This window comes from Zophobas morio, unplaced genomic scaffold (assembly GCF_036711695.1).
Source record: "Zophobas morio isolate AGI-343-1 ecotype UQ-CSIRO unplaced genomic scaffold, CSIRO_AGI_Zmor_V1 ptg000026l, whole genome shotgun sequence".
NCBI classification, from domain to species: Eukaryota; Metazoa; Arthropoda; class Insecta; order Coleoptera; family Tenebrionidae; genus Zophobas; species Zophobas morio.
In genome coordinates this window covers 14832960-14846811 of record NW_026972131.1, presented here as the reverse complement: position 1 = coordinate 14846811, position 13852 = coordinate 14832960, and the positions used below count along the sequence as shown (strand labels likewise).

The following is a 13852-nucleotide window of genomic DNA, read 5'->3' as shown; positions in this document are numbered from 1 at the left end:
GATTCCAAAGATTCTAAAGATTCCAAGAATTTCAAGGATTCTAAAGATTCCAGAGATTCCATGGATTCCCTGGATTCCAAGGTTTCCAAGGATTCCAAATATTCCTAGGATTCCAAGAATTCCAAATATTCCAAAGATTCCATGGGTTCCCTGGATTCCAAGGTTTCCAAAGATTCCAAATATTCCTAGGATTCCAAGAATTCCAAATATTCCAAAGATTACAAAGATTAAAAAGATCCCAAAGATTTTAAAGATTCTAAAGATTCCAGAGATTCCAGGGATTCCAGGAGATCCGATTCCAAGGATTCCAAAGAGTCCAAAAATTCCAGATTTTGCAAAGATTCCAAATATTCCAATAAAGTTTCTAAAATCACTAAAAAGTCAAAAAAAACTCCAACTCCACTCAAATGTTCCACAAATTTTAAGAATTCTTAAGTTTTTAAAAATTCGAAAGATACTGTAACTTGTAAAACTCTAAAAAAACAAACTTCTAGAAATCATAGAAATCTCAAAAATGTTTCCTTTAAATTTTACAAATTCCATTACCACTAATTCTTATCTTATCTTATAAATCTGAGAGATTCTAAAAGGTTCGTAGATTCAAAAATACCTGACTTGGAAATTTGAATATTTTGGTATATGCGAAGACAACTAATTTTATAAAAAAAAAATTAGCCAATATATAGATAGCCAATCACTTGAATCAAGACATCATTTAATGTAATGTAAACTCTTTGTTTGAATCGTTGATAAAGTGTGGCTTAATTTAACATCTGGTAAATTCTTTGTTCTGGCAGCGGCCATGTTGAAAGATTATTTTCAAACCGAGCACATGTTTGAACTGTAAAATCTCGTTGAACAAATTAACGACATTGTGGGACGTGCAATGTATTCCTTTGATTTAGACCGTTATTTGTACAACGCCACGAGATAAATCGCATTTTTTCGACGCTATTTTGAACCTCCAGATTGTCTGCCATCTTTTTGTTTATGTGTTTTTTTGGGGGAATGTATAACAATGACCCACAAAGCGGCTGAATAACCTCACTTTTTAAAATTTAACCAATAACTCGAATGGACATAAAATATTAAACTCAATCAAAATTTTAGCCTCAGTATTTTTCTTTGCTGCATAATTTAAATTGAACGTAAATTTTCATGCTCTTTAGTTCCTAACCTCACGTAATATCTTTATCTGCACAAGTTTTATTTCACCCCAGATTTTTTTGTTTGTATAAATCTTTGCTAGTTTTTCTTTCATGTAAATATTTTGTTGATGAATGTTTCGATCATATAAATTGTCTGATGTCCAATCTTAATCTCAGATAAGAATTCTTTGCTGTTTAAAACTTCACGAAAGTGTACGGCGAATTTAAATTCGCACCGAAATACGGGACAGAAGCGGACGGTGCGGTCCCTAGTCGAGCTGGCGAGATTTATGTGTTTCTAGTGACTTTTTCCATACGAAATTTTTTTAATGGCGTCAATATTTTCGCAAGGATACTTATCAATTAACTATTAAAGTAGACGTTCGGGAAACAAAAAGCACGCGTACTCACCCACTCTCAGCATGAAGTTGTTGTACGAGTTCTCGTTGATATTCAGCAGCCTGTCCCTCATCGCAAACACGAACTCCACCAGCGTGCTCAAATGTATCCCCGCCGTGGTCTCGTCCTCGTCCAGAATCCTCAAGTCCGGCATCAATCCGACCGCCGCCATGTACGTGGACCCGACCGTCTTGATCTTATCGATCGCCTTGAACCTCTCCTCGCCCAACAGATCGTCGAAATCCGCTATAATCTCATTAAGCAACCTGAGACACTCCACCCCCTGGTTGTTCCCGTCCAGTTCCGTATAGAACTCGTGATAATTTGTGATTGACGCAAAAACAACCCCCACTCTTGAATAGCTTTGATGGTACAGTTCCTGTGATAGAGTATTCTGTAAGAGAACGCTCTTCTATGTTAACCTTTTTGTGCAGACAACATCGAGAAAGAAGAATTCCAGAAACAAAGACATGTTGCCGGCACAGAACGTACAATCGCACGCAAATGTTTTGAGCCTATGGGCGGATCGTTTTTGCCTGCCCTCACCGAAGAAGGCGGTCCGAATCCTTCAAGGGCAGAATTTGTAGGTAGGCTCAAACTACAACGAAATTCACATTTTACCCTACAAAATTTTATTGACAATAACGGGACGGACAGTAGTTATATACACATTTGGTAAGAAATAATTATGGCTCACACCAGTTCTCTCGAATTTGTCGGAGAAGATTTAGCAGGTAGTTGTTCCCATAAAATAATGGTCACTTTCGTTCGTGAGTAACGATGGTCCGGACATGAATTATTTTGCTTTCTAACATCTTTCGACCAATTGTTCCGTATAAAAAATTTCATAAAATACTCTTTAAAAAAAAAACGATATTGTCGTTGAGCGACATGTAACTGGCCTAATAATAAAAACGTGCCATTTTTGTTAACTGATATTTTTTTCATAAATGTCGCAAAATTATTAAATTTGTCTAATCATCCCCACCAATAATGTGATGACGTCACTTCAAATTTATGCATAGTAAATGGGTTTTAAATTGTATACAGTAACATAGTCCTACACATGTAGTTTATGACTCCGTGTTGAGTTTTTATCCGAAACGTCCAGATTTTTGGAAAAAAAATCAAAATTATAAAACAATATTTTGCAATTTAATTTTGAATTTGCAAAATCGAATACTTTGAAATCTTGCAGATGTTTTAAAATCATGATAAACATGATACATTTTTAATTAAAATATATTTGCTTACCCCCTCTAAAAAAATTATGACGTCACCTCAAAATTTTGCAGAATAAATCCTATCTTAAATGTATAAAATATGATGAGTTTTATACTTGTGATTTATCACTGCATTAATATTTTTTAGATTTGGTTATACAGGGTATCTCAAAAAAGTTAATGACTGATTCAATTTATTTTATTGAAGAAATCAAGAATAGCAAAACTGAATAATTTGAAATATTGTAGATGTTTCGAAGTTTTTGTAAGCATGGTAACTTTTTCGAAAATTTGATTAATCAAATATGCGCAAAATCAAAAATCGGAAAAACTGAAATTCACTAATGCACAAAAAAAGAAAATCGAAAAATACAAATCGTAAAAATCGAAAATCTAAAAATGGCTAATCAAAAAATCGAAAATTCAATGAATCAAATACCTAGGTCGATCGAAAAGTGGAAATTCACAAACCTCAAAAACGAAAATTGAAAAACGATAAAACCAAAAAATCGAAAAGTCAAAAATTTGTAATATTGAAAATAAAAAAAAATCAAAAACTAAGATAAAAAAAATCGGAAATTAAAATAATCAAAATATATAAAGGTAAAAAAATTGCAAAGCCTAAAAACTGAAACGAACAGAAAAATCGAAAAAGCAAAAAATTCGAAAAATCTAAAATCGAAAAAGTGGAAAATCGAAAATCTGAATAAAGAAACTTGGAAATTCTGAAAATTGGAAAATCGAAAACCAAAAAATTGAAGTCTTTACAGTCGAGAATGGAAAATTTGAAAAACTGAAAATTCTAAAATCGACAATGGACAAATTGAAAATCGCAAAATTTTAATTGAAAAATTGAACATGGAAAAATCGATGAATTGAAAAATCGAAAATTCGACTACTCAAATTTTCTAAAAATCGAAAATTCATAAAACTGAAAAATCCAAAATTCTAATCATCGAAAGTCTGAAAACTGAAAATCGAAAATTCTGAAAAGCGGAAAATAGAATATCGACAAATTTAAAATAAAGACAATTGAAGTCTAAAAACTGAAGAATGGAAAAATTAAAAATCAAAAATTCGAAAAATCAAAACCGAAAAATTGAAAGATTTAAAAAGAAAATCGAAAAATCAAAAATCTGAAAATTGAAACTCGAAAATTTGGAAAATCGAAAAGTAAAAAAATTGAAGTCTAAAAGCTGAAAAATGGAAAACTGAACAACCGAAAATTCGAAAATCAAATATCGAAAAATCGAAAATTTGATAAATCAGATATGCGAAAAACAGAAAATCTGAAAATACAAAACTGGAAAATCAAAAATCTAAAAATGGAAAAACCGAAAATCGAAAATTCAATGAATCTAATACGTAGGTCGATCGAAAAACTGGAAATTCACAAATCTGAAAAATCGAAAATTTGCAAGATTGAAAAACCGAGAATTGAAAAATCAAAAAACCGACAAATGGAAAAATCAAAAATCGAAAAATAGGAAAACCGAAAATTCGAAAATTCATAATATTGAAAACTCTAAAAGTCGACAATTCAAAAATCAAAAAACTGGAAAAAAATAGTCGAAAAATCGAAGATTGGAAAATCGAAAAATCCAAAATCGGAATATCGAGAATCGACAAATTAAAAAACCGAAAAATCGAAAAATTAAAAAATCGGAAATCGAAAAATGAAAAAAAAAACGAAAATTCAAAAATCGAATAATCCGAAACTAAAATAATAGAAAAGTGGAAAAGTAAAAATTGCAAAGTCAAAACTGACGAACAGAACAATCGAAAAATAAAAAAAAATCGAAAAATATCTAAACATGGAAAATCGAAAAATCGAAAATCGGAAAATGGAAAAACCGAAAAATCGAAAATCGAAAACTCGAAAATTCAATGAAACAAATACTCGAAAAAGTGAAAAGTAAAAAAGTTGCAAAATTGAAAAATCAAAAAATCGAAAAAACGACGATCGAAAAAAAATCATAAAATCGAAAAGTGGGAAATCGGAAAATCACAAAATTGAAATCTAAAAGCTGCAAATTGCAGAACCATAAAAACTGAAACAAACAGAAAAATCGAAATACCACAAAAACAGAAAAACGAAAATCGAAAAATCGTAAAATCAGAAAATGGAAAATCGAAAAATTTTATGATTAATGGAAAATCGAAAAATCGAGAATAGAAGAATTAAAAAACCGGAAAATTGAAAAATCGGAAATCGAAGAATTAAAAACGTAAAATCGAGAATTCAAAAATCAAAAAAATCGGAAAGTAAAATACAATCGAAAAATGCAAAAAAATTGCAAAGTCTAAAAACTGACGAAGAGAAAAATCAAAAAATCTAAAAATGGAACGACGAAAAATCGAAAATTGAAAGAATGGCAAATTAAAAAATCAAAACATCGAAAAATCAAAAAAACGAAAAATTAAAAAATCGAAAAACGAAAAAACTGAAAACTCGAAAAATCAAAATACCGCAAATTTGAAAAATCAGAAAATTAGAAAGTAATAAAATCGAAAAGTTGATAGAAAAATGGAAACTGAAAAATCTAATTCGATGAAACTGTTGGTCGAAAAAACGCAAAATCGATAATCGAAGTGACCTTTTATTGAGACAGGTTGTATAAGTAAATCTAAAAAATATTACTGCAATGATAAATCACAGGTATAGACTCATCATATCAAATTTTACGATGACGTCATGCATTTTTTGGCGAAGATAAGCAAATACATTTTGATCGTGGCTTTGAAAGTATTCTTCGACTTTCGTTCCATTTCAAAATGTACTCTTTGTATATTTCAGTGGTCACAACGAGTTCACTAACTACGCTGAAATATGCAAAGATTAAATTTGTCACCGAAAATATGTCGGAAGTAATAAATTATCCTATCGGTCGAAGAACGTTCGGTCCGGTGTTACACCTCGACCCAAGAGAGACAGCAGTAAAGGATAACAAATGGAACGGATAAAATAAAGCGTCAAATATGATTGATAAACTTTTAACCAAAATTAAGAAGTTTATAAACTGAACATTTTTTTTGCTTTTTGAAATGTAGTACACTTCAAAAAATGTCCGTGACTTACTTTAATAATATAGAATATTAGTGTGATTTTGAGCATATTCTCGATGTTATTAGAGCAGGACAGGTTTTTTTTTCTAACTAATTGACAAGAATTCAAAGTATTCAGTTTTGCAATTAGACTCATCATATTCTGAATATTTTAGATAGGGTATTTATAAAATTAAAACTAATTCAGGGTAAGAATTTGGTCAACACGTAAATTTCGTTGTAGTTTGAGCCTACCTAGAAATTCTGCCCTTGGACGATTTGGACCGCCTCCTTCGGTGACGACCGGCAAAAATGATCCGCCCATAGGCTCAAAACATTTGCGTGCGATTGTACGTTAACGCACTCACCATATTGTTGCGAAATTGGTTGTCGAGGAAGTGGGTGGCGACGTGCGCCGGCAGCAGATTGAAGAGGATGCGCTTGTTGGAGTGCTGGAGGGCGTCCATCTCGCGCTTCTCCTCGTTGGCCTGAACCTGCCACAGGAAGTCGAGGCGAGCGGTCCACTCGACTTGGCGGCCGTGCAGCAGCACGGCGAGGACGAACATGAGGACCTGGACGACGCTGAGGACGTCGGCGGGGATGACGAGCTCGATCGGGCTGTAACAACACTTTTGAGAAAAAGGGACGACGGGATTGAGTGACGTACTTGACGCGCTTGTCGTAACACTTGAACAACTTGGTGTGCGATAGCTCGATCAACAGGATATACACGGTGGACATGATGACCAAGAGCACGGCTTTGAGTAAAATGGGAAGCCGGAGGAAGATGGCGACGGCGAGGTACCCGAGAGCGCACGACAACACTATATATTGAGGCAGCGGACAGGCTCGATGGTCGGCTTCTTTGAAACTACTGTCCAACGTGACGTTTGCAGTTATGGGGGCGCACTTGGACTCGTCGGGTGGTCGACAAGTGAACTGAAACTCGCGCGTTACGACGGAATGCCAGCACTTGGACGTACTTACCACGTTAACTTGGGCCACCGTGTATATTAAGACTATCGTGAAGACGGTGATGGCCAGTCTCAAGACGAAACTGTGAGAAATATCCCATAAAATCCACCGCAGACGGACGGCTAACAATAACATAAGGACCACCGAAATCCAGACGAAAGCTGTGAGAAACAGTAAAAGTAGGATGATGGTCCTGGGTAGAACCGTCACTTGAAGGACCCCCAGAAGAACCAAAAGAACTAAAGCGCACACTAGAGACGAACTGTATCCTACGTCGAGATCGTCGTGGTACTAAAAATCAAACACAAAATACTTTCTATTGTAGCCATTTTTCATTACGTCTACATCAAAGAACACGCGAAGATCAAACATTTTGAACTTATGAAATTCCCGTCGAGCTCTCTGCTCGAAAGAGGCTTTAGACGAAATAAGTCCTGAAAGGTTTTTAATGCGAAATTACGCGCTCGTTTCGATCTTTGATGCTAAAAAATCCCGTGACGCTCGTTACCGAGATAATGACGTTCGCCGGATCCGCGTGACGTCACAATACCTCATTACCGATTCGCGTCCATACATAATGCAATACGATTGTTCTTCGCGAAAAGCCAAAGTTTCCGCATTGTTTAAGTATATTATAGTTGGACAACCTAATACAAATTTTACTTCGCCTAAATAGTGAGCTTTAGGACAAGGAATCCAGGGGGCGTGGGACAAATTTTTCGTCAACGCGCATTTTCATTACAGTGAGCCAACGTATTAGGTTTATTTTACTCTAAATCAGATGGCGCCATCAAACATTACCAAAGGCAAACACCCTTCACTCTGCTCTTATACGAGGAGTTATCCATAAATCCATAATTAACATTGTTTCGTAAACAGTAATGTGTATAAACATATATGTACAAAATATGAAAATATGCTTGACATAAAAAATATGAAGCAACGCGTTGTAACGTGATAAGAAAGAATTGAATTTAAATGAATTTGACGCATATTTTTATTTGACTATATCTGAAGACTGACAGAAACTTTCCAAGGGTTTTTAAACTGGTATAATTGTTTAGTTTTACAAGATTAAAGTAAAACAAGATTTTAAGTAAAATTTAGATTCGTGGTGTTACAAAAATATTAACACAAAATGAAAATATATGTTCAAAGTAAATAACAGAATGACATAAACTTTCGGCGTTAACATTACAAATAATTACAAGAGAGAAAAAAACGCATTAAGAACTTAAGAGGCATGTTTGTAATATCGAGTTGTTAAAGGCTGCTTTGAAGACTGTTTGTTTCTATGAAAAACAATTTTGATTTTGTTCCAAAAATACGAGATAACTAATTGTTTCTTGAACTAGTTTCCGTAACTTCTAAAATTTAAAAAGGATACGCCGTTCTGCTGTAATAAAATCTAGAATAAGGATCACACTAATATTACATCTGATTTTGTTAACCCCATGAATATAATTTACATTAAAATAAGTTACAGACATTGTTTGAAATGTTTATTATAGTTCGAAAACAAGATAAAATAAATAAATAAATAAATAAAATGTGCAGTTTATAAACTTCAGAATTTTAGTATAAAAATAATCATGTTTGAAGCTTTATTTTGTCTGTTCGATTTTATTGGGTGTATTGGGCCCCTCTCGGGATATAACACCGACATCATTGCACTTCAAGTGTTATTTTTTTTTAAGATATCATATTTGTCAGCGTTTCCAACATTTTCTTCTTTGCACAGGTCAACTAATTTTTCGTAAACCGCATTTTAAAACTTTTGTTATTGTATTTTTTACTTTTTAATTTTCTAAGGCATGAAAATATCTCCCATATAGGTTTCTATGAATTTATTAAAGAAATCAACTGATAACTTGCGCGCCATTTTATGTTAATTAACACCAATAGTGATTATGATAATTTTATAATTATCATTTTAATGACATTGTGTTCTTCACTTCGCAAACGACAGCAAACAATTTAAAATAACCGTTAGTCAAGCACCTGAAAATCTATCTCTTCCAAATATCTCTTTCTTGGCACGATTTGTAATCCGAAGTCTCCCTCCACATGCAATTTTTCGTCGCCTGAGAACTTGTTTGATCTACAGACCAAAGCACACTCAGGCCAATATCGGCTTTAAGCGATTTATCTATAAACCGATATTCGTTAGAGTTGATGTGATACACATCCACTACGAAGAACTAACCCGTTTCGACCATTGGATGTTACAACGAATAAGTGAACAAAGTTCTTGAACATCTTAACGATTTAATACATAATGTTCCCGAATGACAAAATTTACATTTCAAATTGTATTATCAAATTACACTCTCCAAAATTTGTCACGAACAATAAAATGACGCAATCTCCAAATTTTACAATAGTAAAATTGTAGTTTCGCTCCGTTTACGGTTTATGCATCCGTGTCGAGTTTTCACCTTAGACGTCAAGATTTTTGGAAAAAAAAAATCAACATTTTCCAATTTATAATGTTATCTATTTAAATTTTAAAAAGTAGAATAGTCCTGATCTTGTGATTTATACCTAAATACGCTATTGGGATTTTTCGGCTTGTCGATTTCTCGATTTTTCAACTTTAAATGTCTCAATTTTTCAATATTTCAATTTTGGGCTTTTTCGATTCCTCCAATCCTTAAATTTTCTATTTCTCGATTTTTTTATTTTTCGATTTCTCAATCTTACGATGTTTCAATGATACGATTTCTCAATTTTTGTCCTCTTCAATTTTACGGTTTTTAAATATTTCGATTTTTCAATTTTTCAAATTTTCACGTTTTTAAATTTTCAGTTTGCCGATTTCTAAAGTATTTTTTTTATTTGTCCATTTCTGGATTTCCTAAAGTTTCGATTTTTCACATCTTCAATTCCTCAATTTTTCGATTTTTTAAGATTACGATTTTTCAATTTTGCTTTTTTAGATTTTCGATTTCTCAATTTTCCAATTTTTTAATTTCTCAATTTTTTGAATATTCCTTTCAGTTATGAGATTTGTCAATATTTCAATTTTTCGACTTTTCGATTTTTGAATTGATGGATTTTTTTTGATTTCTCGATTTTTTACTTTTTGGATTTTCAATTTATCGTAAACTTTAGATTTTTCAATTCTGCGACTGTTTAATGCTTCGATTTCTCAATTTTTAAACTTTTCGATGTTTTAATATTTCATTTTTTAAAATTCTAGGTTTTTCGATATCTCGAGTTTTCAGTTCTTCTATATTTCAATTTTTCAATTTTTCGATGTATTGAATTTTAATTTTTGATTTTCCAGTTTTTATTTTTTAAAATTTTTCGATTATTCAATTTTTTAATTTCTCAATTTATCGAATTTAGATGTTTCGTTGTTTTGATTGTTCAATTTCTCAATTTTTCAATTTTTAACTTTCCTTTTCGGCTTCCGACTCCTGAATTTCTCGATCCTTCGATTTTTCGATTTCTCGAAGTCTCAGTTTTTGAATTTTTCGATGTTCTGATTTTTGGATTTCTCGGTTTTTCGATTTTTTTCTTTTGAGCTTTTCAATTTCTGGATTTTCCAATTTTTCAATGCCTCGATTTTTCAATTTTTCAAATTGAATTGGATTTGTCGATTCTTCAATTTTGCGATATTTTAATTATTCATTGTTTTAAATTTTAGTTTTTTCGATTTCTCGATTTTTTGACTTTTCAGTTCTTCAGTATTTAAATTTTTAAATTTTTCAAATTATTGCGTTAAATTTTCAGTTTTTTGATTTCTCAATTAATCTATTTTTGATTTTCCCATTTCTCAAAGTTTCGATTTTTCAGTTCTTCAATTCTTCGATTTTTCGACTTCGCTTTATCGGTTTGTCGATTTCTCAATTTTTGGATATTACTTTCAGTTTTGATATTTTTCAATACTTCGATTCTTTCATTTTTCGACTTCTAGATTTTTCTATTTTTCATTTTTGGATTTTCAGTTTTTCGTTTTTTATTTCAATTTCTCAATTTTTCAACTTTTTCATATTTTAATTTTTAAATTTCTAGATTTTTCAGTTTCTCGAGTTTCCAGTTCTATATTTTAATTTTTTAAATTTACGAATGTTTAAATTTTTTGAGATCTCAATTCATTGAGATTCGGATGTATCGATGTTTTGATTATTCAATCTCTCGCTTTATCAATTTTTCCATATTTAAGTTTTCGATTTTTCGATTTTGGCCTACTTCGGTTTCTCAATTTTTTGATTTTTTGACTTCTCGATTTTTCGACTCCTCGATTTTTTTTGTGTTTTGATTTTTCGATTTCTCAATGTTTCAATTTTTGAATTTTACAATGTTTCGATTTTTCGATTTGTTGGTTTTTAGATTTTTTGCTTTTCGGTTTCTCGATTTTTCGATGTTTCGATTTTTGATTTATCCGATTTTTCAATTGTCCAATTTTTTAAATTCTCGACTTCTCGATTCGTTGATTTTTCAGTTTTTCGATTATTAAATTTTAGATTTTTATTTTAATTTTTTTGATTTTTTGATGTTTGGATTTCTCCATTTTTCAGTTTTAGGATATTTTAACTTTTCAATGTTTTAAATTTTAGATTTTTCGATTTTTTAGTTCTTCAATATTTTTTTATTTTTCAAATTTTGACGTTTCTGAATTTTTAGTTTTCGGATTTCTCAATTAATCTATTTTTTTATATTCCCATTTCTCCACTTCCTAAAGTTTCGATTTTTCAGTTCTTCAGTTCTTCAATTTTTCGATTATTCAGGTTTTTGATTTTTCAATTTTTCGATTTTTTAAGTTTGCGATTTTTAGACTCTGCTTTTTTGACTTTTTTGTTTCTCAATTTTTTAATTTCCTATTTTTTGATATTTCGTTCAATTTTGTGATTTTTCATTTTTTCGATTTCTCAATTTTAACTTTTCAATTTTTGAAATTATTATTTTTTTTCGATTTTTTGAGTTTTCAGTTCTCTATATTTCAATTTTTCAATTTCTCGATTTTTAAATTTTAGATTTTCCAATTTTAATTTTTTTGATTTTTTTATGTTTCGATTTCTCGATTTTACAATTTTCCCATATTTGAATTTTTCAGTGTTTTAAATTTTCAATTTCGAGGATTTACTGTGTTACAGTAGTCATCAGTCATTACTCATCAAGAACGATTATTGCTGTGCGTTAAAATGCCTACATACTGATAAGGACGTACATACAAGACACATTTAAGGCTGTTTTAGTATAATTTTTGCGATTTTAAATTTATTTCTTGATGTCTAAATCGTATATATTTAAATGGTGATGAATATTTTGTGGTACAATCTTAGGATAAAATGCATTTTAGTTTCAAAGATAATATGTATTTAATGATTTGACTACTGTTAATAAAAAAAATACGTAAGAAGATGTTCATATTGAATTAATTTGGTATTCATAGTTTGATGATAACCCATAGTTATTCTGGAGGCAAATTAGATGACCTGTTACTTATTAATTAAAGTAGTGGTCGTTTAATTTCGTACCTTTAAAGTGGACGAAGGGACGCATATTTGTTAGCCATGCAGTTCATGGATAATAGGTATACCGCGATAATATTAAATTTGTTTTACCTTAACCTTGAAACAGGTATGCACTACATATACATATATTACATATATGTAAAGTCTTCAACACGTACGTTTGCGTATTTTGTGACTGCTTCCCGTACAACGTACTGATTAATACGTCCGTTTACTATCTTATCGACATCACGTGTTTACGAACTATTTTTACCCCCTTTCGTAAGGTACCGCCACTTCATAGTGAAGCGAGTGAGATATAAAATATATATTCATTCTTTTCTACATGGGAAAGTGATTGTCCGTATAGGTTGTCCAACTATAATATACTTAAACAATGGTTTCCGTTAAGACAACACGATTCCTTGCGGCCCTTTATAAACTCCGAAAGTAATTCGGTCCGACCCCATATTCAAACAATAATTCGGGTCCGGACCGCCACTTAACCTTATTAAAAGTTAATACTGACCTGGTTCTCCTTGCTGCTGTCTTTAAAGCAAAGAGTAAACAAGTTAACGTGGGTCGACTTTTCTCTGTCAACACTTCTCGCTTCGATTGCCTGCGCCAAGTATTTATTAACCCTGTTCGAGGGTTGGTGGTAAACGCTGGAGTGCCTCTTTTTAAACGGCCTTTTGAACTTTTCCGTCACTTTATTCTAAAAAAATCACAAATTACAACTAGAATTTGCGCAAACGTGGCCAACGTTAATGAAGCTGCAAGCTGTAATGTCTGCGTGTTTGTGTGTACGTGTGAAAGTCTAAGAAGCATTCGCGAGTAGGTTTTGTTTCGTTAGTTGTTAGTCGTGGAAGTCCTAAAATTATCTACAAAAGTATATTACTGACAAGGAACGGCTGCGGCGTTTCGGCGGGAAAAACGAGACGGAGTGCGCGTGCGCGCGATTCGATTTTCGCGCCGAAACGCCGCACTCCCTGACAACGAACCCTCCGAAGAGGCACACAGTCCAAAATTCAACCAAGTACAGTACAGCAGTTAGTTAGATGTTCTGAAGAAGTTAATTCATACACACCGGGACGGACTGCGCCTAGAAAGCTCTTTATGTGTGTGGTCTGTGCGTCTCGGCGTGCATGCGAGGAAAAGAATATTTGGTAAACACTGTATCTATGAAAATGTTGACAAAACGCAAAGCCAGTGAGTGAAACTCACATTGGTCTCTGTATCTGGGGAGCGTGTTTGTTCTGTGGAGGGTGAGATTTCGGCATGGAGCACCCTCTGCAGTTCTAGCACCTATAAGCCACATTAGACCAACTAAAGACTACGGCTACACGTTAGGCACATATATACCGGACAATTAGACACTTGACAATGTTCCCTAAACTTCTACGAACATAATACAAACATTGAACGAACAAACGGAAGGCACTCAGAAACACTAGGCAATGATGAATCGCGGCACTCGGACAGGGAGAGGGTCGGGATGAACGTGGACGAGGAACGAGTCGGGATGCGAATTTCCTGAGCGCCTTCCTCTCAAAAGGTCTTCTCCAGGCAAATAAACAAAACTAAATGAGGGACATGATCG

General features: G+C 32.6%; 1 protein-coding gene across 9 annotated transcripts in view; it reads right to left on the bottom strand.

Annotated features, from left to right (window-relative positions):
- The window catches only part of LOC135136381 (Ca(2+)/calmodulin-responsive adenylate cyclase), a 182977-nt gene that overhangs the window by 13626 nt on the left and 155499 nt on the right, over positions 1 to 13852 (bottom strand). For 6 of the 9 annotated variants that reach the window (XM_064065627.1, XM_064065619.1, XM_064065625.1 and 3 more), the window contains 6 exons: positions 13477 to 13557; positions 12782 to 12967; positions 6803 to 7081; positions 6483 to 6754; positions 6184 to 6433; positions 1560 to 1941 (listed from right to left, as the gene is read on the bottom strand). In XM_064065627.1, coding sequence (XP_063921697.1) covers positions 1560 to 1941; positions 6184 to 6433; positions 6483 to 6754; positions 6803 to 7081; positions 12782 to 12967; positions 13477 to 13557 — 1450 coding nt within the window. The remainder of the gene's footprint in view (positions 1 to 1559; positions 1942 to 6183; positions 6434 to 6482; positions 6755 to 6802; positions 7082 to 12781; positions 12968 to 13476; positions 13558 to 13852) is intronic. The other 3 variants (XM_064065624.1, XM_064065626.1, XM_064065620.1) reach the window with 2 other exon arrangements.